At 42.6% G+C, this 22,563-nt stretch overlaps 1 protein-coding gene across 4 annotated transcripts in view; it reads left to right on the top strand.

The window, feature by feature from the left end:
* Positions 1-22,563, top strand: part of vac14 (vac14 homolog (S. cerevisiae)) — a 330,067-nt gene that overhangs the window by 67,012 nt on the left and 240,492 nt on the right. For all 4 annotated transcript variants that reach the window (XM_043707332.1, XM_043707331.1, XM_043707329.1 and 1 more), the window contains exon 10: positions 2,591-2,656. In XM_043707332.1, the coding sequence (XP_043563267.1) occupies positions 2,591-2,656 (66 nt within the window). The remainder of the gene's footprint in view (positions 1-2,590; positions 2,657-22,563) is intronic.

Consider the following 22,563-nt stretch of genomic DNA (forward strand, 5'->3'; position numbering starts at 1 on the left):
CACCTTAATCTCCTTCCACCTATCGCATTCCCAATGCCCCTTCCCCAAGTCCCTCCTCCCTACCTTTCATCTTAGCCTGCTTGACACACCTTCCTCTTTCCTGAAGAAGGGCTTATGCCCGAAACGTCGATTCTCCTGCTCCTTGGATGCTGCCTGACCTGCTGCGCTTTTCCAGCAACACATTTTTCAGCTCTGATCTCCAGCATCTGCAGTCCTCACTTTCTCCTATCTCTGATCAGTCCTTGCCTTCCATATGCATGCAGATCCTGTCTCTCGGAATCTCCTCCATAAACTTACCCACCACTGACAAGGCTCTCAGTCTATAGTTCACTGGCTTTTCCTTACAGTCTTTCTTAAATAATGGCACCACATTAGGCAATTGTGGAGGCTAGATCACTGAAAGTATTTAAAGAGGAGGAAGATCGGTTTTTGAAATACTGGGGACTTGAGGGCAAATGACAAGGTGTGGTTAAGACCTGAGGGAAATCAGCCATGATTTTGTTAAAAGGCAGAACTGGCTTGAGGGGCTAAGTGACCACCACCTGTGCCTATTTCCTGTAGATATTTTTAATCCACATGTTCAGACATGGGCAGGTAGGAAAAGAACTCTGGCCTCCTGACCAAGGTAGGGGCACTAATCACGGTTACACAAGAGCATTCTATTTCTTACATCCTTTTGTTTGAACTGACCATAGCTCAAGGTTTAGTTGCTAATCACTCTGACTTTTAAAATGCATTTCAATTACTTTATTAGACATCTGCTGTAATTGATGACGTTCAGTCGCTCCACGCTCTACTTCCTTGTGACAAAATGTAGCTTAATTAATCCAGAATTGGGTTATAGATGAGAAGTGCATGCTAAGATTGAAGTCCAGCAAAAACAGAGTAAAAAACCAAGCCAAAGGTTGATCCCTCTGGAGAGCTGTTATTAACTAATAAAAGCAAAGCCTTTGAACTTGCTTTTGCTAATACTTAACGCTGCCGGAGTTGTGAGATAAGCAGCCTCAAGCTGCAACCCTTCTGTCGCAGTTTGATTGGCTTTAGGAAAGCCTTGAATGGGGCCTGTAATTAACAGGTTAATCCTTCAATAAATTGAATTGCTTGTCAGTCTAATTTGATTTCAGATTCCCATTAAACATTTACCATCAGGGCTATTGAGTCTTTGGACAACTCTAGCTCCGTCTGACAGAGATATATACATCAATTATCACTAAGCAAAGATGAAAATGAGCTTCATTCTTAGACATGGAATAGCCTCACACTGAATTTAATGAAATGCATTGTCTCCTTGCATTTTGAGCTGAAACCTACCAATTGACTTAAAGCTCACTTTAAGGAGAAAAATAAATTTTGCGTGTATTGTGTCAAAGAGATTGAACTTTCATGTTGAAGGGTTCAGCTGCATGTTAGGAGAGTATGAAAATCAGTGAAATACAAATGTGAGATGGGGCCTACAAGCACTCAGCGAATGTGAAGTGATGTGTTAAGCATTGACTGACGGTATAAGTGTGCGGTACTGTCACAGCCACTCTCAGAAGTGTCAAACTGAAAGCTTTCTGCTCACCTGAGAAGGCAGACAAGTTATGAAGAGAAGAATGGAAGTTATACCTGGTGTTCTGGCCAATGTTTATCTTTAAGCCAACATCACAAAAAAATTACAGGATATCTGGGATAATCACACTCCTGTTTAATGGGAACTTGCTGTGCACAAATTGCCAATCTATATTTTACCAATTACTATGTTTTACAAAGTATTTGATTCACTGTTATCACTTTAGGATGCCTTGATGCAATTAAAAGGTCCAAATAAATGCAAATTGTTTTAAATTGCTGCAATGTGCAAAGAGCATTGGTTGGAGGGGGGAATGTGCTTTTTGGAGATTGTTAGGAAATAGCACCATTTTCTCATAGAAGCTCAGTTGTATATTCCGATCCTGGCTTTCGCTGCTCAGAGCTGGTTTTCCTCCTGGGAAAGTCCAGAGCAGGGCTCAGACTTTCTGTTTACACGAAGTCCAAGTAATTGCAGTATTGCTTCAGACTTTGTGCAAAGTGTGGTTGCTGATTTGAATTAGGGAAGCAAAATCTGAACTGGCTATCAGTTCAAGGTCAGATCACCTGAATCTGTCTTTCTGTCATTCTGCTTTCTGCCACCTTACTCTATGCTAGAAAAACATTATATTTCCATTTCCAAACTGAGCTGCTATTTTGGCACCTGGAAATGAAATTGCTTTTAAAAAAAATACCCAAGACAATGCAGTTTGATCCATACCTCAGCTACTGGTCTTAAAATGTGTCTGCTCCACCATGAGCATATTATGCCTGCATCCGAATAGTCTGCAGGATGCACTATGGAAGTTTGATTCTGTTCCTTTAATGACCAAGCCCCTCAATTTCAACTTAGCTTAGAGTTGTGGTGTTGGAAAGGGGCTGAGGCAGAAGGTTGTAGTGTGCTTTGTTTTGAAGTCAGCCTGGGTCTGAATGCCAAAGGCAGACATTAAAAGTTTTAAAAAGCTTAAAACTGTAGTGTACGTATTTTGCCAAGGTAAAACTGTTGCTATACATCTTAATGAAACTCTTCCTTACATTTCAGATGTTCCGGCATACAGACAGCCTCTTTCCCATGTTGCTGAAGACACTTTCTGATGAGTCAGATGAGGTGAGCAGCAAAGACTCTGGCTTTATGAACATGTGTCCAGTGCTTGAATGTTAAAAGTTCCAATTCCAGTTTTGAGTTGGAAGCTGTTTGATTCACCAGACATGTTTATGGAGATCTATGTGACCTGAGAATTAATAATGTCTCCACCTGCCATATTTAGCTCACTGGATTTAATAACCAAGTACTTGGGAAAACAGTGGCAGGATCAGACTGAGTCAGCAAGACTTTACAAAAAGGGAAAATATACTTAACAAATGTACTGGAATTTTTCGAGGATGTAACCAGTGGAATTGCGAAGAAGGAGCCAGTGGATGTGGTTTACTTGGACTTTCAGAAGGCTTTCGATAAGCTGCCACATTGGATATTAGCTTGTAAAATTAAACTGCAAGGACCTCAGAAGACCAACTGTGTGGTCTTCTGAGGTCCATGCATGGCCGCGACTTCTGGAACCAAAAGTCAATGCTGCAATTGGCATACTGACACCAAACACCAAAAACGGAACATTGGAGCTGGGCAGCTAAGAGGCAGTGTTGATTGGTGGTAGTGTACTAATGTGCATAGGCAACTAGTTAGTAGACAAGAATCAAACTAGAAATAAATTGGTCTTTCTCGAGTAGCAGTCAGTGACTAGTGCGGTACTCCTGGGGTCAGTGCTTGCAACCCAGAATTTGGCAATATCTATCAATGATTTAGACGAGGGGTTGAAATGTAATATACCTAAGCTTGCAGATGACACAAAACTGGCTAGAATGGCAAACTGTGAGGAGGATGCAGAGGTGCTACAGCGTGAGTTGGACAAGTTGGAGCAAGTGGGCAAGGACATGGCAGATGAAGTATAATGTGAATAAGTGTGAGGTTATCCATTTTGTTAGCACGAACAGGAAGAGAGATTATTATTTGAAAGGCGATTGATTTGGGAAAGAGAGATTTGCAATGTGACCTGGGTGTCCTCGTACAGTAGTGACTGAAAATAAACATGCAGGTGCAGCAGGTGATGAAGAAAGCACATGGTATGTTGGCCTTCATAGTGAGAGGAGTTGAGTGCAGGAGTAGGGATGTCTTGCAATTGTACAGGGCCTTGGTGAGACCACACTTGGAGTATTATGTACAGTTTTGGTGTCCTTATCTGAGGATGAATGTTCTGCTATGGAGGGAGTGTAACAAAGGTTTATCAGACTGATTCCAGGATGACAGGATTGACACAGGAAAGAGCGGATCAGTTAGGACTATATTCACTGGCGTTTAGAAAAATAATGAGGAGGTATCACATAGAGACCCATAAAATTTTGGCAGGGTTATCGAGGGTAAAGACAGGAAGAAAGAATGTTTCCACTCACCAGACAATCCAGAACCAGGAGTCACAGTTAAAGGATGTGGAATAGCCATTAGGACTGAGAAAAAATATTTCTTCACCCAGTGAGTGGGTAAACCAAATGTGTTTTCAAAGGAAGAGTTGGGTGTGATACTCGGGGATCATAGTGTAGGGAGAGAGCAAGAATAGGGTACTGAGTTGGATCATCAACCATTATCATACTGAATAGTGGACAGGCCCAAAGGGCTGAATGGCCTACTGCTGTACCTATGTTCTATGTTTGCTCTGATTAAATAGATGTAAAGTAGCTCTGCACTACAATACCAACAGCATCATGTTATAGGCTGTACTGAGTGGTTCTGTTAACTCACTCATTTCTTTGCATTTAAAATATGTGTTGTTCAGTGCTTTTAGCGACAAAAGTAAAACTCGAAATTAATACAAGAACACAATCCATGTAAAGTTCAATGGAGTGTCTTTGAGTTGGCGCACATCTCAATGTGGTCAGAGTTAGGACAGCAAAATGTAAATATTAAAATGTTACAAAACTGCACAATATCAAATGTATCAAAGAAAATCAGAAGCACATAAATTGCTGGAAAAGCTCAGTAGGTCTCACAGCATTTGTGGAGAGAAATCCGTTTCGCGGGAGGGTCACTTGACTCGAAACGTTAATGCTAATTTCTCTCTGCAGCACAAGTGGCACAATAACTCAGGCTAGCACTGCTGCCTCACAGCATCAGGGCCTGGGTTCGATTCCAGCCTCGGGCGACTGTCTGTGTGGAGTTTGCACATTCTCCCTGTGTCTGCATAGTTGTCCTCCCACAGTCCAAAGATGTGCAGGTTAGGTGAATTGGCCATGCTAAATTGCCCCATAGTGTTCAGGGATGTATTGGTTAGGTGCGTTAGTCTGGAAAAATGTAGAGTAATAGGGGAATGGGTCTGAGTGGGTTACTGTTCAGAGGTGAAAATGTGTTGCTGGAAAAGCGCAGCAGGTCAGGCAGCACGGACTTCGGACTACTGTTCAGAGGGTCAATGTGGACTTGTTGGGCCAAATGGCCTGTTTCCATACAACAGGGATTCTGTGAATTCTATGAGATGCTGCCAGTCCTGCTGAGCTTTTCCAGCCATCTGTTTTTGTTTCTGATTCCCAGCATCTGCAGTTCTTTCAATTTTGCCAAAGGAAATGGCTGATAAGTTTTCCTTTGAATGGATATTTACATTTAAAAAGTAACTAATTTTTTTTGGACTAGCAAGAACTGAATTGCAATGGGTTGCTCAGAAAACCAGATACTTCTAAAACCAAAAACTCCTTTTAACCTAATTCTCTTAAAGTCCGATCTCTGGAAGAAATTAATATTGCAGTCAAATTATAACCATTATTTACAACTGAAGAGAAAGCATGTTTTCTGACTGCAGAACCCGATGGAATTCCCATGGCTAAATCTGCAGGAATCCAAACCACACTGACCTTTCCAGGTCACGCCAACAACAGCCACTTGTGTTTCTAAAGTGCCTTTGACGTTATAAAAAGTCGGCACGAATATTATCAAACAAAATTGGACAAACTGTCATAAGACATAATAGAGCATATGATAACCGGTTTGGTCACGTTATTAAATTTTAAGAAGGAAATTAGAGATTAGGGTCCAGGCATTTGATGTTGCAACCACTGATGGTGGAGTGATGAAAATCAAGAAGAGACAGTGCCCATGATTGAAAGAGTCGTAGTAATGTACAGCATGGGAACAGACCCTTCAGTCCAACTCGTCCATGCTAATCAGATATCCTAAATTAATCTAGTCCCATTTGCCAGTACTTGACCCATATCCTTCTAAACCCTTCTTATTCATATACCCATCCAGATGCCATTTAAATGTTGTTGTACCAGCCTCCATACTTCCTCTGGCAGTTCATTCACACACTCACTACCCTCTGTGTGAAAGCATTACCCCTTAGGTATATTTTAAATGGTTCCCCCCTCACCTTAAACCTATGTCCAGTAGTTTTGGTTTCCTCTAACCTGGGGAGAAGACCATGACTATTCACCCTGTCCAGGTCCCTCATGATTTTATAAAACTCGATATAAGGTCCCTCCTCAACTCCAATGCTCCAGTGTAAATAGCCCCAGTCTATTCAGCCTCTCTCTATAGCTCAAACCCTCCAACCCTGGCAACATTCTTATAAATCTTTTCTGAACCCTGTCAAGTTTCGCAACCTCTTTTCAAAGTAGGGAGACCAGAATTGAACGCAGTAATTCCAAAGGTGGCCTAACCAATATCCTGTACAGCCACAGCATTAACTCAGTGCATTGACCAATAAAGGCAAGCATACCAAACACAACCTTCACTTCCCTGTCTACCTGCGATTCCACTTTCAAAGAACTATGAACCTGCACTACAAGGCCTCTTTGTTCAGCAACACTCTCCAGGAGCTTACCGTTAAGTGTGTGAGTTCTGCCCTGATATGCCTGACCAGAATGTAGCACTTCACATTTATCTCGATTAAACTCTGTCTGCCACTCCTCAGCCCATTGGCCTATTTGATCAAGGTCCTGTTGTTCTCTAAGGTAACCTTCAGTGTCCAGTTCACCACCAATTTTGGTGTAATCTGCAAACTTACTAACTATCTCCTATAATGACATCCAAATAATTTATATAAATGACAGGAAGCAGTGGACCCAGCACTGATCATTGTGGCACACCATTGGACACCAACCTCCGGTCTGAAAAGCAACCCTCCACCACCACCCTCTGTCTCATACTTTTGAGCCAATTACGTATCCAAATGGCTAGTTCTCCCTGGACCCCTTGTAATCTAACCTTGTGTAGAGATCTTGAAGTTGTGCAGCAGGAGGAGGTTACAGAGGTAGGGAAGAGCAATTCAGGTATTTGCAAGCCAGGGTGAGAATTTCAAAGCTGCTTGGCAACAGAGCAAGTGCTGGCTCATTCATATTATAGACAGCACCAGTTATTTACAGATGTACTTAGGAGCAATTTAAATCCAAAATAAATTTGCTTTGCTTTCAAACACCTTAGCAGCTGTTTTGGTAAAACAAAATACAAAATTCCAATTTGTTATACGACCAAACATATTGACTGAAATTGTCAGCCTAAATAACTTGATTAATGCTTGATGTTGTTTCACTGCTTCCAATGGGCTGGGACCCATGCACAAGTTAATCATTTTGCTTCTGCTTAGATTTCTGGTAGAAAGTCCCATTTTTTTTTTCCCTCCTCTACACTGACAATTTGCTCAAGGAATGTGAAACCAAATAGAAGCTGCAATTTGTTGCTGAGCCAGGTTATCACGTGAGGGAATGACTTTGTAAGATAGAATTTTGGAATTGATCTTCCTCGAGCGAAGTTTGGGTTGAGGTCAGGCTGAGTCGATGACTGACCCCAGCGGCCAGTTTTCTCATGCCTGTTGTATGTCTCCATTCAGACTTGTCAGCTGCCAAGAAGAATCTTGGAGAATCTAGCTTGATGGCTTCAGTCAGGTACCTTATTAGTTTTGAATTCCCAATTGATTGGAGTCTGAAGAAACATCAGGATTGACAGCTGCAATAAGAAAAGCATTTCCGTTGCTTTTGTTATCATTCATTGTGATCTTTTGGTTGTGACTGATGCCAACTCTGTGATCATATGGATCGCTGTCATCAGTTTTGAATGAAAGATATCGAAGTTTCAAAACCCATTTAATGTTTAACCTCCAACCAACAATTCTGACATTGGAAACCTTTACTCAAACGCCTGAGTAATTCCCGAAGTGCATACTCGCCAAAAGGTGAGTGTGCAAAGCGCAGCTTTACATTTGATGTTTTGTCTGGTGGCGAAGTGTATCTGTCTGGGTGAGGAAACAGCATCTGATTTTCACTTTGTCCACCCAGGCTTAACATCTCATTTTGAGGCCCCATGCCTCATGGTTTAGATGTGGTCTAATGCAGACCGCAGTCAGATTATTAACTTGGTTTGTGTTAAATTAGTCTTTTTATGTCATTCATTTCGTGCAACCATTATATTGACGTGTCTGCTATTGTATAACTGGCCTGTAAAGAAAGTTCAGAGCATATGTACATTAGAAGTACATAGAATTTACAGCATGGCATTCAGCCCAATTGGCTCAGCTCCATCTTCAGATGCAAATGAGCCTCCTCTCAACATAACTCCATCAACATAACCTTGCATTCTGTCTCCTTCAGTTTCTTATCCAGCTTCTTAAATATATCTTTTCTTTTATCTCAACTGCTTCCTGTTGTCATGAGCTCCCTTCCTTGCCATTCTGAAGCTGAAGGCATTATTTTTCTGAATTCCTCGCGCAATGTATTGGTGACCCTTTCATTCATGTTTCCTATTTCTGTGCTCTTACACAAATTGAAGTACTCTCCTCACTTCTACAGAGCCCTTTTTATAAACTTAACCATCTTATGTCGATTTGTATTTTGTTGGGAAGAAGTTGGAAGTCATTAATCGCCAAGTCAGGAAGTATGGACAATAATCTCTAAAGCAAACTTTTTTTAAAGAAACTACATAAACTCCAAAGCTATGAGTTGACGCAGACCATTTTCCCTAGTGTAAAGGTTTTATCAGAATAGGTTTATTTGAAACACCTTGAAATGTTTTGACATAATGACATGTGCTAAATGAGTCTGCAGACTTCTTACAGTGACAGACGGATGAAGGCTTTCAAGAGGACAACAATTTCTTCCCGCTCTATCTCCTTTTAAACAGATTAAACATTTTCCAGCCATAGCCACTGAGTGATGCATTAGACCCCTTTGAAGTTAAGTTAATCCGTAGAAACGCATTGAAGGATCAGACATATAAAACTGTTCATTATATGGCTATTGTAAAATTGAGGCATGAATTAAATCCTTTATTCTCCCTTAACCCCTCCCTAAGTATTTAATATGTAGTGCCTATCTCTTAATCCATGGTATAGTAATAACTATTTGATGGTTCTCGTCAAAACCAATCCACCCCACCCCCCCGCCGCATCACCTCCCCAGTCCATAAAGCTCCATCTTTTTCCTTTGATCTTCAATTTGAAGCAAATTGAAGCCAAAGTGTGCCAGTCCCTTGGTACACTCACATGCTCTGTAACCACTCATAGCTTGCTGTTTTGTGAAAGCTAAATTATGATGTCCTTGTTACATCGCAAATATGATCTTGCATTTGAGTCTGGCAGCATCCGATTTCAAGATTTTTGTCTAACTGCTATTAGTGGGACTTTCATGTCACAGAATTGACTTTAATAATAAGCTAAATGGGTGGCACTGTGGTTAGCACTGCTGCCTCACAGCTCCAGGGATCCGGGTTTGATTCTAGCCTTGGACAACTGTCTGTGATGTTTGCGCACACTCCCTGTGTCTGCGTGGGTTTCCTCCCACAGTCCCAAATGATGTGCAGGTTAGGGGAATGGGTCTCAGTGGGTTTCTCTTTGGAGGGTTGGTGTGAACTTGTTGGGCAGAATGGCCTGTTCCCATTCTGTAGGGAACCTAATCTAATCTAATCCATGTGAGCTAAAGTTCTGGCATTCCCTCCTTAAATTCTACCTGTGCATCTCTCTCTTTCCTTTTCTCCTGTACTCCTTGAAACATGCCTCCTTGACCAGGCTTTTGCTCACATGCTATTATACTTTCTTAAGCGGCTCAGTATCTGATACATTCTACTATGTTGAAGACACTAGATAAATACAGGCTGTTGTTATTCTAATAAGCCTTGATAACACATTAGCTGCACATTTGCATTTCTTGCCAATGTAAATCTGGGAGCAGCCTCACCACAGTCAGTTCATATTAAATGTTAGGATATTTAATGCAGAGAAGTGTGAAGTGATTCATTTTGGTTGGAAGAATGCAGAGAGAAAGTGAAGAAATGTACAAAGCAAAGGTGTGTGTGTGTGTGTGTGTGTCCGTCCCAGGGACAGAAGGACCTGGATGTGTGTGTACATACATTATTCAAGGTAGCAGGTTTAAAGTACAATTAATGAAGCATATGACATTCTGGATTTTGTAAATGAAGCATCTGGTACAAAAGCAAGGAAGTTTTATTAACCCAATATAAAACACTAGTCTGGCCTTAACTGGGATATTGTGTCCAGTTATGGGCATCACATATTAGCAAGAATGTGAAGCCATTAGAGAGAGAGTGCAGGAAATTGGGATTAGTGCACCTTTTATAGTGGTTATGTTGGTGCGGACTCAATGGGCCTTTTCTGCACTGCATGAATCTATAAGCTTCACTAAAGATGCATGAGAATGGCCCCAGAGACACATGGATTGGAGAAGCTGGAATTGCTTTCCATGGAAAAGAGAAGGTTGCAAGGATTGAGGAAGGTATTCAAAATCACGATGGGTTTGGGATTGAGATGGAGAGAAACTGATCCCTTTGGAAGGATGAAAAGCCAGAGGGCACAGATTTAAAGTAATTGGCAAAAGAAGCAATGGTGACAGGGGGAAAATAACTTCTCTGTGCAAGTAGTTGGAATCTGGACTGCAGGTTTGCTTGAGGTATTGGGGGGTGGGATGGGGGGTGGAGTTGGATTATTGTCTAAAAAAGAAAAAAGGGAAAGCTGAAAGGTGTGGGCATAAGATGTGTTGCTCGGACAGCAGGCCAGCAGCTGTAACCATTCTGTTAAATCTATTCTTAGTCTGTGATCATAGTTCGGTTGTTCTACTCCAAAGGACTGACATTATGGTGTACTTAGAAACTGCTCCTCAATCTGAGCTACAAATCTTCTCAAAACTTGCTAATAAGAGTTATTTATTAGTTTATCTGTCATCTCGACTGACTGTCTCATCTAGACTGGCTTTGGGCTTTTGAGCTGTTGCTACCTTTTCCAGCACAGATGAGAAAATCCTATTCCAAAGTGAAGTAGTATTATTAGATTAGATTACTTAGTGTGGAAACAGGCCCTTTGGCCCAACAAGTCCACACCGACCCTCCGAAGCGCAACCCACCCAGACCCATTCCCCTACATTTACTCCTTCACCTAACACTACGGGTAATTTAGCGTGGCCAAATCACCTAACCTGCACATTTGTTTTGGACTGTGGGAGGAAACCGGAATACCCAGAGGAAACCCACGTAGACACGGGGAGAATGTGCAAACTCCACACAGTCAGTCGCCTGAGACGGGAATTGAACACTGGTCTCTGGCGCTGTGAGGCAGCAGTGCTAACCACTGTGCCACCATGCTGCCCTACTAGGCACAGAGTGGTTAAATCAGTGTTTTTGTCCCCAAAGTTAACTTTTTCCTTGGATATCAGCTGGAGTGCAAGCTGGTGGCACTGTTTGGGAATTCTCATATTTGCAGACTGGAAACCACTTAGTTTCCAGTCTGTCCCAGAGGGAGATTTATTAGACAACCGCATTACTTTTAAAGTGGATCCAGGTTCATTTCCTTGATATTTACTGTGGTAAGTCTTGTTTACCAAGCATGATGAAACACTCTGCTGGGAACTTTCTGACTGTACAAAGACAGCTGAGTTCTCTGTAGGCAATGTGGATGTCAGCCATTTGCTCTATCTTGTATATCACCTTTGAACAAACAGTGGGTCATTCATCCTGCAAATTGGGTCACAATGGAGGAAGTTGTTTTATGGAGGATGCTGCACAGTTCTTTTGATGCAACATTCAGCAAAGTATGCATCTCGGGATGTTAGTGGTTTAAGTTGACCAGACACCTTTATTCTGCTGCTCATCTGATCTGAAAAACCCAGACCTGTTCTTGGTCACAGAAATGGCTTTCTTTTCCATGAGATTGTTCTGTCACAAGCTCTCATGTACAGGAGCTGGATCGAAGGATCCGTTTCCGTGCTATGTGAATCTATTCTATGTAATAAAACATAGCTTGGGATGGGCCTTGTATCTTGTTTGAATCAGAAGATCATGGGTTCAGGCTCCACTTCACAAACCTGAATACACAACTGAGGACAGTACTCGAGTGCAGTTCTGAGGGACTGTTGCATTGCTGGACTTGTCAAACTCCCAGGGAGACATTTACACCCTGAGGCAAATGTACTAATGAGATTGCTCTGTTCCATAGAGATCAGTGTTTCCTCCAGTTTCATGGCCAATATTTAGCCCTTGAGTAATGTCAGTAATACCAAAGGGATGTGGTCATGTATTTAATCATGTGGGTCAGCTGTCATGTTTTTCTACACTGCCACTGTTCAGAAAGTGCATTGTTGAATGTAAGGAGGTTTGGGACATCCAGAGGCATGAACAGCACTACCGAAATGTAAGTCTACTTTCTCTTTCTATTGAGTTCCTGATGAAGGGCACATGCCCAAAACGTTGATTATCCTACTCCTGGGATGCTGCCTAACCTATTGTGCTTTTCCAACACTACACTCTCTACTCTGATCTTGAGTATCTGCAGTCCTCACTTTCTCCTACAGAAATGAAGGTCTACTTCCTCCTTTTGTTGAGTGAAAACATTGGTTATCTCTCTACCCAGAGTTAGCAATGTGAGGATGGAATTGTTGTGTTCTCAAGTGAGAAGATCACTAGAATGAATGGTCCCTCATTCTGCTCCAGGTTCTCTAGATTGTAACTAAAGAAGTGAGTAAACGTGTACTCTAGTTTAAGCCTATTGAGCCAGAGCCTATTTTCTTGAGAGCATGTTCTTGGCAGAGATGGCACAATGTTTGTTTTGGAGGTGTGTATGTAAACATCATTTCAGCGTAGCTTGGGTCCAGCAATCTGCTTGAACCAAAGAGAATGTGAAGCAAACCAGCAATGGTCCTCGCTGAAGACTAACTCTAGCATTTTTCTTGAGTGGTGTTGTAAAACTGAGAGTATTCCTCAAATGCAAAAAAAAAAGGCATAGGGATTCAAAACTTGAAGCTTTCATAAAAGTTAACATAAACTGGCACAATCCTCTTGTGTTATTTGGATCTAAGCAGGAGAAAAGGTGATTCTTGTTTCTGCTTGAAGCCATTGATCCAGACCACCCACAGCACCATCTCTAATTGTGGTTGAATGGGCTTGTTCTGTCCTTATGGTGTCTCAAAGGGCTTTATATCCAGTGAAGTCGTCTTGAAAGGAAGTCAGTATTGCATTCTCAGAAATGTGATTGGAAGTTGAACCAACAAGATCTCTCAAACTAGTAAGAACCAGGTAATCTATTTATGTTGCAGGTTTAGGAATTAACGGTGGACAGGACACTGGTCAGGACTCCCCTGTTCTTGTTCAAAATTGTACAATGGAATCATTGATGTTTACCTGAGAGAGGAGATGTGATCTCAGTTCAACATAGTGGCCGAACTAAAGCCTAGATTTTGTATCCAAATCTCTGAAGTGAATTTTGAAAATGAAACATTCTGACTTATTGATATCTAACACCTATTGTAGTTGTAAAGACCACATTTTTTGGAATAGACACCACGAAAGGTGTAACTTTAGATAATTCAGTGTTACAGGGAACGTACCAGGTATGTTTGTCATTTTGTCTTTGTTTAATGACGACTTATTGGTCATGCAAAGGTCATATAAGCTTGAGAGAAGCTGGATTTGATGTTTATGTGACACAAGCTGGCACCTTGGTTTGAAAAACTGCTTAGCAACAACTTTTGGATTTTTAACTTAGTTTGCCATAGTCCAGGACTATGGCAAACTAAGTCTGTAAGCAAGGACAAGTCTCTCTTTCGTAACCTCTATTGGAGAAAGTAAATCAACACTCAAACTCTGAAAATTAGAATTTCTAACTTGAGCAAAGAGCTAGCCCAACTACTCAGCTAGGATAAAGTGAGGACTAGAGATCAGAGTAGAGTGTGTGGTGCTGGAAAAGCACAGCAGGTCGGGCAGCATTTGAGGAGCAGGAGAATTGATGTTTTGGGCATAAGCCCTTCATCAGGATTATGCCTGAAATGTTGATTCTCCTGCTCCTCAGATGCTGACTGACCTGTGCTTTCCCAGCACCACACTCTCGACCCCAACTACTCAGCTGCCAACTTGAGAATCTTCCATTGTTCTCTTGTTGAAAGCAACATGATCTCACCACCAAAAATGGCAAGAACTGAGAGAAAGCAACCTCATTCCACTCTTGTCTTTTGGACTCTTCATTTACAAAACTCTTGTTCCGTTTTTACCAATGTTTCCCACCCATTACGTTTCTGTAGAGCTGTGTGTTTTGTGGCTCCTATTTGTGAATGAATGTGTGTTTGGGTTTAAAGATGTAATTTAGGTTTGCATAGTATTTAATCCATTTTGCCACTTGAAGAATAAGTTCATTTATAATCCAGCATCTGCAGTCCTCACTTTCTCTCAGCTGAGTAGTTTTAATTTCTTGGTGAAATCTAGAGCAAAGTAACCAACTTACTGATTCATTTGGTCATTTGTACATTTCTAACAGCTTGTGGAAAGAGTGCGGCTCAAATGGCAGATTTGAGAGCTCATCTGGGATCTTTCAATGTAGACAATATGAGATTAGAGTAAGTGACCATAAGGTATGGGAGCAGAATTAGGCTATTCAGCCCATCAAGTCTGCTCTTCCATTGGATCATGGCTTCTCAAACCCATTCTCCTGCCTTCTTCCTGTAACCCTTGATCCTCTTATTAATCAAGAACCTATCTATCTCTGTCTTAATATGCTCAATGCCCTGGCCTCTACAGCCTTCCACAGATGAACCTTCCTCTGGCTGAAGATATTCCTCATCTCCATTCTAAAGGGTCTTTCCTTTACTCTGAGGCTGTGACCTCAGTTCCTAGTATCTCCTGCTTGTGGAAACATCTTCTCCACGTCTACTGTATCCAGGCTTCTCTAAATTTCACTTGGATCCCCTCTCATCCTTCTAAACTCCATCAGGTACAGGGTCAGAGTCTTCAACTGCTCATATGACAAGCCCTTCAGCCTGGGATCATTCTTGTAGACCTCCTCTGGACGCCTTCCAATTCAGCACATTCTTCCTCAGATATGAGGGCCAAAATTGCTCACAATATTCCACATGAGTCCTGATCAGAGTCTTACACAGACTCAGCAGTACATTTCTGCTGTTGTGTTCTCGTCCTCTGAAATGAATGCTAACATTGCATTTGCAGGTTAATTTGGTATGTTCACCTTAAGAAAATCCTGAACGAGGATGCCCAAGTCCCTTTGGGCTTCAGATTTCCAAAGCCTTTCCTCATTTGGAAAAAAGTTTGCACTGCTATCCTTCCTACCAAAGTGCATAGCCTCATACTTTCCCACATTGTATGCCATTGTCAGTCTGCCATTTCTTTGCCCATTCTCCTAACCTGTCCAAGTCCTTCTGCAGCTTCCTTGTATCCTCATCACTACTTGCCTCTCCACCTAAATTTGTGTCATCTCAAGCTTCTCATTAATGTCCTCAGTTCCTTTGTCCAGATCGTTAATGTATAATGTGAATAATTGTGGCCCCAGTACAGACCTCCAGTAGTCACTGGCTGCCTTTCTGGAAAAGATCCTTTTATCCTCACTCTCTGCCTTCTGCCAGTTAGCCAATCCTCTACCCATGCCAGTACTTTGGCCCTAACATCATGGGGGCTCATCTTTCTTAGCAGCCATCTGTGCAGCACCTTGTCAAAAGCTTCTGGAAATCCAAATAGATCATGTCCACATGCTCTCCTTTGTCTAATTTGCTTCTTAACTCCTCAAAGAATTCTGATACATTTGTCGGGCATGACTTCCACTTGACGAAACCATGCTTACTCAGCCCTATTTTTCCATGCACTTTCCTGTACTTTGCAGTCTAATCCACTTTAAAATCTTACTAATGACCAAGGTCAGGCTAACCTTCTACCTCCCTCCCTTCTTAAACAAGAGTGTTACATCAGCCATTAGTGAGCGGCACGGTGGCACAGTGGTTAGCACTGCTGCCTCACAGCGCCAGAGACCCGGGTTCAATTCCCGCCTCAGGCGACTAACTGTGTGGAGTTTGCACGTTCTCCCCGTGTCTGCGTGGGTTTCCTCCAGGTGCTCCGGTTTCCTCCCACAGTCCAAAGATGTGCAGGTCAGGTGAATTGGCCATGCTAAATTGCCCGTAGTGTTAGGTAAGGGGTAAATGTAGGGGTATGGGTGGGTTGCGCTTCGGCGGGGCGGTGTGGACTTGTTGGGCCGAAGGGCCTGTTTCCACACTAAGTAATCTAATCTAATTTTCCAGTCTTCTGGGACCTTCCCTGGCCCTGGTGATTCCTGAAAGATCACCTCTACAATCTGCTCAGCTATCTCCTTCAGAACCTTGGGATGTAGTCCATCCAGTCCAGAGATTTATCCACTTTCAGATATTAAAGCTTCCCAAGACTTCTCCTTTGTGAAGACCATTAAACTTAACTCTTTCTCCTCACTGTCTTGAAGTCTGGTATCCTGGGTGTCTTCCACTGTGAAAACTGATGCAAAATATCTATTCAGTTCCTCCACCATTTCTTTATTCCCCAATACTACATCTGCACCCTCATTTCCCAGCATTCAATGTCCACTCCTCCCACTTATGTTTTAGATATCTTAAGAAAAAGCTTTCAATTTTATCTTACTAGCAAGCTTGCTCTCATGTTTTATCCTCTCCTCCCTTATTGGTTTTTTTTAATTATCCTTTGCTGGTTTTTAAAGGCATCCTGGAGTTAATTTCACACCATCAGTTTACACTGAAGTCGAGGCTGAATGATATCTGGAGTGGTGGTGTATTAAAAACAGGGTTCTGATGAGAAATGGAAACATCCTCGCAAACCAACAAGTGAGGGATGGATGGATGGATCATTAAATAGTGGTGCCATCCAGACATTGTAAGGAGATATTGCAAGTAGCACATGAAATTCCAATGGCAAGTTATGTAGGAATATAAATAAACAGGCGTTTATTATCAAAGCTTGATAATGTAGTAGCAGACAGGTGGGACTAGTTTAGTTTGGGATTAGGTTCGGCATGGACTGGTTGGATCAAAGGGTCTATTTCTGTGCTGTACGACTCTATAACTACTTGCATAACTAATAAGTGAACCTCACACAGTTCCTTCGACTTGCAAAAAAAAAGCCCCATCAACCATGTCTAGTACATGCAATAGCCCTGACCTGCTGTGCTTTTCCAGCACCACTCTAATCCAAAAACTGGTTTCCAGCATCTGCAGTCATTGTTTTTGCCCCATGCAACAGCCCTGCCCAAACTTCCATTTCTCCCAGCTAGTGATGACTTCTGAGATAGTCAGTTTTAATTACCATTTGGTCACGATATGGTCAAAAGGCAGACTTGCTTTGATACTTCACTGTTTTGTTATTGAAAGGTAGTGGTGAATGTTCCAAAGCAAGCAGGCTTGTGCAGAATTGACAACTCTGTAGTGTGGTGTCTGTTGTCACCAATATTCCTCTGGGGGATACTTCAGTCAAAAACACTGTGGCAGGCAGGTATTTTGTTTTACTTTATGTTTGCAAGTGTTGGGGGAGAGGATTACAAGAGAGGAAAGGAACTTTGGAAGCGACATGAATTTAATCAGGGCTGTGAAACTATTTTGTGGTTTGCCATGACCCAAGAAGTGGATTGGTAGGGTGAAACATTCTAGCCATTCTCAGCTGCTTGTGGGAAGCACAAAGCATCCAGGGCCAAGGTGGAAACGAAGATGATCTTGGCTGATTTCCAGAGTTTGGAGTATTCTGCTTGTGTAAAATGCAGCCCTCAGAAGGTTTGCAAAGCGAATGAATGTCTTCCAATTGTCAGATTTATTGCCGGGGGTGAGTGGGATTATTTCTCCCTGTGTGGTCATTTCCTTAATTGTCCAGCCTATCCCTTGTTTACTTCCTGCTTGGTGGTGAGAAGAGGGTACTGGCTATTAATGATGAAATGGCCAATTAACTACCACTTTCCAATGGCACCTTGTTTAATTGGTTTTGAAATTGACCTTCTCTGCCAGTGAAGTATAAACAGGACTGACCTGGACTGACTCCCTATCAGTGCACCATTCCCCCCTCATTGCACCTCCATTTTCATGCTGCTATTTAAGCGCGTTTTATTCTGAGCTCTTTGCTAATGGGAGCACACAAACTGGGTCAACTCAGTTAATCAGGGTCAATGGTAAGTGTAATTTTATATTTACAAATGAAATACATGCATCTTAAAATTTACAATGTCTTTACACTTAATGCGGGCGTGCAAATTATCAGAGCAAAGTAGGCCATTGAGTCCCTTGAATCTGCCCTGTCACTCAGTAAAGTCATGGCTCATCTGTTTGTTTTGAATTCTACCATAACCATAGATTATTGGGGAGGCAATGGTCTCGTGCTACTATTACTGGGCTGTTAATCCAGAGGCCCAGGTCATGTTCTGGGGACTCTGGTTCGGATCCTACCATGGCAGATGGTGGAATTTGAATTCAATAAAAATTGGGAACTAAGAACCTAATGACGATCATAAATCCATTGTCGGAAAAACCCTTCTCATGGTCAAACAGCACAGAAATAGACACTTTGGCCCAACTTGTCCATGCCAACCAGGTTTCCTAAACTGAGCTAGTCCTATTTGTCTACGTTTGGCTGATATTCCTTTAAACCTTTCCTATCCGAATGTCTTTTAAATGTTGTAATTGTACTCCCTTCCTCTGGCAGCTCATTCCATACACTCACCACCCTCTATGTGGAAAAAGTTGCTCCTCAGGTTGCTTTTAAATCTTTCCACACTCACCTAAACCTATGCCCTCTTCTACCCTGGGGAAAATACCTGGGCTATTCATCTTATCTCTGCCCCTCATGATTTTATAGACCCCTAAGGTCACCCCTCAGCCTCCGATACTCCAGGGAAAATAATCCCAAGCTATCCAGCCTCTCTTTATAACTCAAACCTTCCAGTCTGACAACATTCCTTGTCAATCTCTTTGGTACCCTTTCTATTTTAATAACTTCATTACTGTCCTTTGGGGCCGGAAACTGCCATCCTCACCTGGTCTGGTCCACATGTGACTCCAGACACCGATCCAACTGGTTGATTCTTAACTACCCCTTGGGCAATCTGGAATGTGCAATAAATGCTGGTGCAGCCAGTGATGCCCTCCTTGCCATGAATGAATTAAAGAATGTTTTCAGTCAGTGAGTGAAGTGATTCACCTCTGCCTTAAAAATATTCAATGACTTCGTGTCCATCTACTTCTGGGGTAGAGTCCCAAAGTTACAGAACCCACCCCAGCAAAAGGAAAATGATTTCTTATCTATCCTAAAAGGGTAACCCCTAATTTTTAACCAGTATCCCCTAGTTCTGGACTCACCCTATTCACCTTGTCAATACCATTCAGGACCTTACATAGTTCAATCACGTCACTGTTCTAGACTGCAGTGGAAACAAGCCCAGCCTGTCTAACCTTTCCTCATAAGTCAACTCACATTTTCCAGGTTATCAATCTTATCTGAACCATCCCTGAAGCATTTACACGCTTGCTTAATTTAGGACACCAGACCAGTATTTGATTTGTGATCTCAACTATGCCCAGTATAACCGAAGCATTATATCCCAACATGTGCAAAAGGCATTTGATAAAATGCCACGCCAAAGGGCATCGTGGAAAATGGAAGGTCTTGGTGTAGGGAGTAGCATATTGACATGGATAGAAGATTGGCTGGCTAACAGGGAACATTAGGTATAAAAGGGTCCTTTTCAAGCTGGCAAGATGTAACAGGTGGTCTGCCATGGGGCCTGGTGCTGGGACCTCAAAACTGATTTGAATTATTTGGATAAAGGAACATAGGATATGGTTGCTAAATTTGCTGATGGCAGAAATGTAAATTGTGATGCTGGGGAGGATGGAGACCGGTTAAGACAAGATTTGGCAAATGGAGTATAATGTGGAAAATGTGAAATGTCAATTTTGTCAGGAAGAGTAGAAAATAAGTCTCATCAAAATGATGACAAATTGGAGAGCTGAGATACAGAAGGATCTGGATACCCTCATAAATGATTCATGAAAGGTTAATATCGCAGGCACACAGTGTAATTAGGAAAGCTAATAGAGCATTATCATTTATATTGAAGGGAATTGAATACAAAAATAGATGGGTTATGCTTCAGTTACACGGCATTGATGAGGCCACTGTATTGATCACCTTATTTAAGGACGGATGTTGATGCATTAGAAGCAGTTCAGAGAAGGTTTACCAGGCTGTTACCTGGAAGGAGTGGGTTTTCTGTGAAGAAAGTGTGGTCAGACCAAGTTTGTATCCACTGGAGTTCAGAAGAGTAAGAGGCGACTGGATTGAAAAATGGAAAATCCTTAAATGTAGGAGGTATGATCAAGACATTTACGGTTGACATGAAAGTTGTTAGGGTAGTAAACTGTCAGAGGATGATACAGTGCATCGTCCTCTGCCAATTTTGCCACCTACAATCAGACCCCATAGCCAAAAGTATATTTCCCTCCCCACCACTATTTGTGTCCCGTAGGGACCGTTCCCTCTGCGGCTCCCTTGTTAGATCCACACTCCCCACCAACACCCCCTCCACACCTGGCACCTTCCCCTGCCGCCACAAGAGGTGTAAAACCTTCGCCTACACCACCCCCTCACCTCTGTCCAAGGCCCCAAAGGATCATTCCAAATCCAGCAGAGATTACTTGCATCTCCTCAAACTTCATTTACTTGTATCCTTGGCTCTCGATGTGGTCTCCCCTATGTTGAAGAGACCGAGCGCAAACGTGGAATGGCAGAATAGTTCAGGGAATGTCTATGATCTGTATACAGCCACCAACCCCACCTTCCAGGTGGCCATCCATCTCAACTCCCCCTCCCAATCCCCGATGACGTGTCTATTCGGAGCCTCCGCCGCTCACACAAGGCCACCTACAAATGGAGGAAGAACACCTCATCTTCTGTCTCGGGAGCCTACAATTATACAGCCTCAACATTGACTTCACCAGTTTCCAAATCCATCCCCCCCACCCCAATTGACTCTATTCCATCCTCTTGACCTGACCATCTTCCTTCCCATGTATCTGCTGCACCCTTCCCTCCGACCTATCACAATGACCTCCTACCTGCATTCACCTATTGCCCTCCCACCTACCTTTTCCCCAGCCCCACCTCTGTTTATTTGTTAGCACCCATCCCCTTCCCCAGTCCTGATATAGGATCATGCCTGAAATGCCGACTCTCCTGCTCCTCAAATGCTGCCTGAGCTGCTGTGTTTTTTTCCAGCGGCACACTTTGAGCTCCGACTCTCTAGCATCTGCAGTCCTCGCTATCTCCTAACTGTAGGAGGATATCAACCTACTGGTCAGGTGGGTTGAGCAGTGATAAATGAAATTCAACCTGGAAAAATGAAGACATGGGAAGGGTTAATGAGGCAAGGGATTATACTATGAATGGTAGGACCCTGAAAAGTACTAGAGATCAGAGGCATAGAACAGATCCCTGAAGGTAGTCGGGCAAATACATGGGATACTTAAGGCATCTGAGAGTCTTGTCTTTATTAGCCAAAGCTTACCCTACAAGAGTAAGGTAGTTATGCAAAAACTGTATAAAATGGTTAGTCCACAACTGGAATACTTTGTGCAGTTTAGATTAACATGCTATAGGAAGGGATGTATTTTCACTAGAGAGGGTGCAGATTTATCAGGATGCTGCCTGAACTATGAGGAAAGATGGAATAGTTCCCTTAGAGCAATGAAGGTTGAAGGGGCATCAGATATGATGTATAAGATTATGCGAGATGTAGATAGAATGGATAGTGAAGCATTGTTTCCATTCGTGTGGAGGTCAATACCAAGGTGTCATAGATGTGAGTTAAATTATAGAAATCTAAGAGGAGAGTTGGGGAGAAACATTTTCAGAGGGTGGAGGATGTCTTGAACTCCCTATCTGAAAAGGAGATTGATTCAGAAGCACTCAGCATTTAGGCAGTATTTAGATATTCATTTGTGTTGCCAAAGTTTCTAGGGCTAATAGGCTAGGAGCTGAACAATGAGATTAGTGTAGTCAGATCTTTGCTGACCAGTGCACACATGATCGGCTGTTAACATCGTGAAGGGTCTTGACAGGGTAGATGTGGAAATGATGTTTTCTGTTAGGAAGTCTAGAACTGTGGGTCAGGGTTTCTCCACTGAAAACAAATGAGGCAATTCTTTTTTTTCTTCTTTGGAACCTTTGGAACTCTACCTGAAAAGATGATGGAAAAAGATTCCTTGAATATTTTCATAGCAGAGGTAGATAGATTCTCGTTTGTCACGGGATGCAAGGTTTTCTATAAAAGGCAGCAATGCAGATTCACAGGCGCAATCACATCAACCATGATTTCATTTAATGATAGAGTGGGCTAGAAATTTCCCTCCCCTCCCCTATCAGCATTCCGTAAAGACCACTCTGTCCGCGACTCCCTCGTCAGATCCACACCCCCCACCAACCCAACCTCCACTCCCGGCACCTTCCCCTGCAACCGCAGGAGGTGCAAGACTTGCGCCCACACCTCCCCCCTCACCTCCCTGCAAGGCCCCAAAGGAAACTTCCATATCCGCCACAGATTCACCTGCACCTCCACACACATCATCTATTGCATCCTCTGCACCCGATGTGGCCTCCTCTATATTGGGGAGACAGGCCGGCTACTTGCGGAGCGTTTCAGAGAACACCTCTGGGACACCCGGACCAACCAACCCAACCACCCCGTGGCT

The sequence above is a fragment of the Chiloscyllium plagiosum genome, chromosome 17, assembly GCF_004010195.1.
Source record: "Chiloscyllium plagiosum isolate BGI_BamShark_2017 chromosome 17, ASM401019v2, whole genome shotgun sequence".
NCBI classification, from domain to species: domain Eukaryota; kingdom Metazoa; phylum Chordata; class Chondrichthyes; order Orectolobiformes; family Hemiscylliidae; genus Chiloscyllium; species Chiloscyllium plagiosum.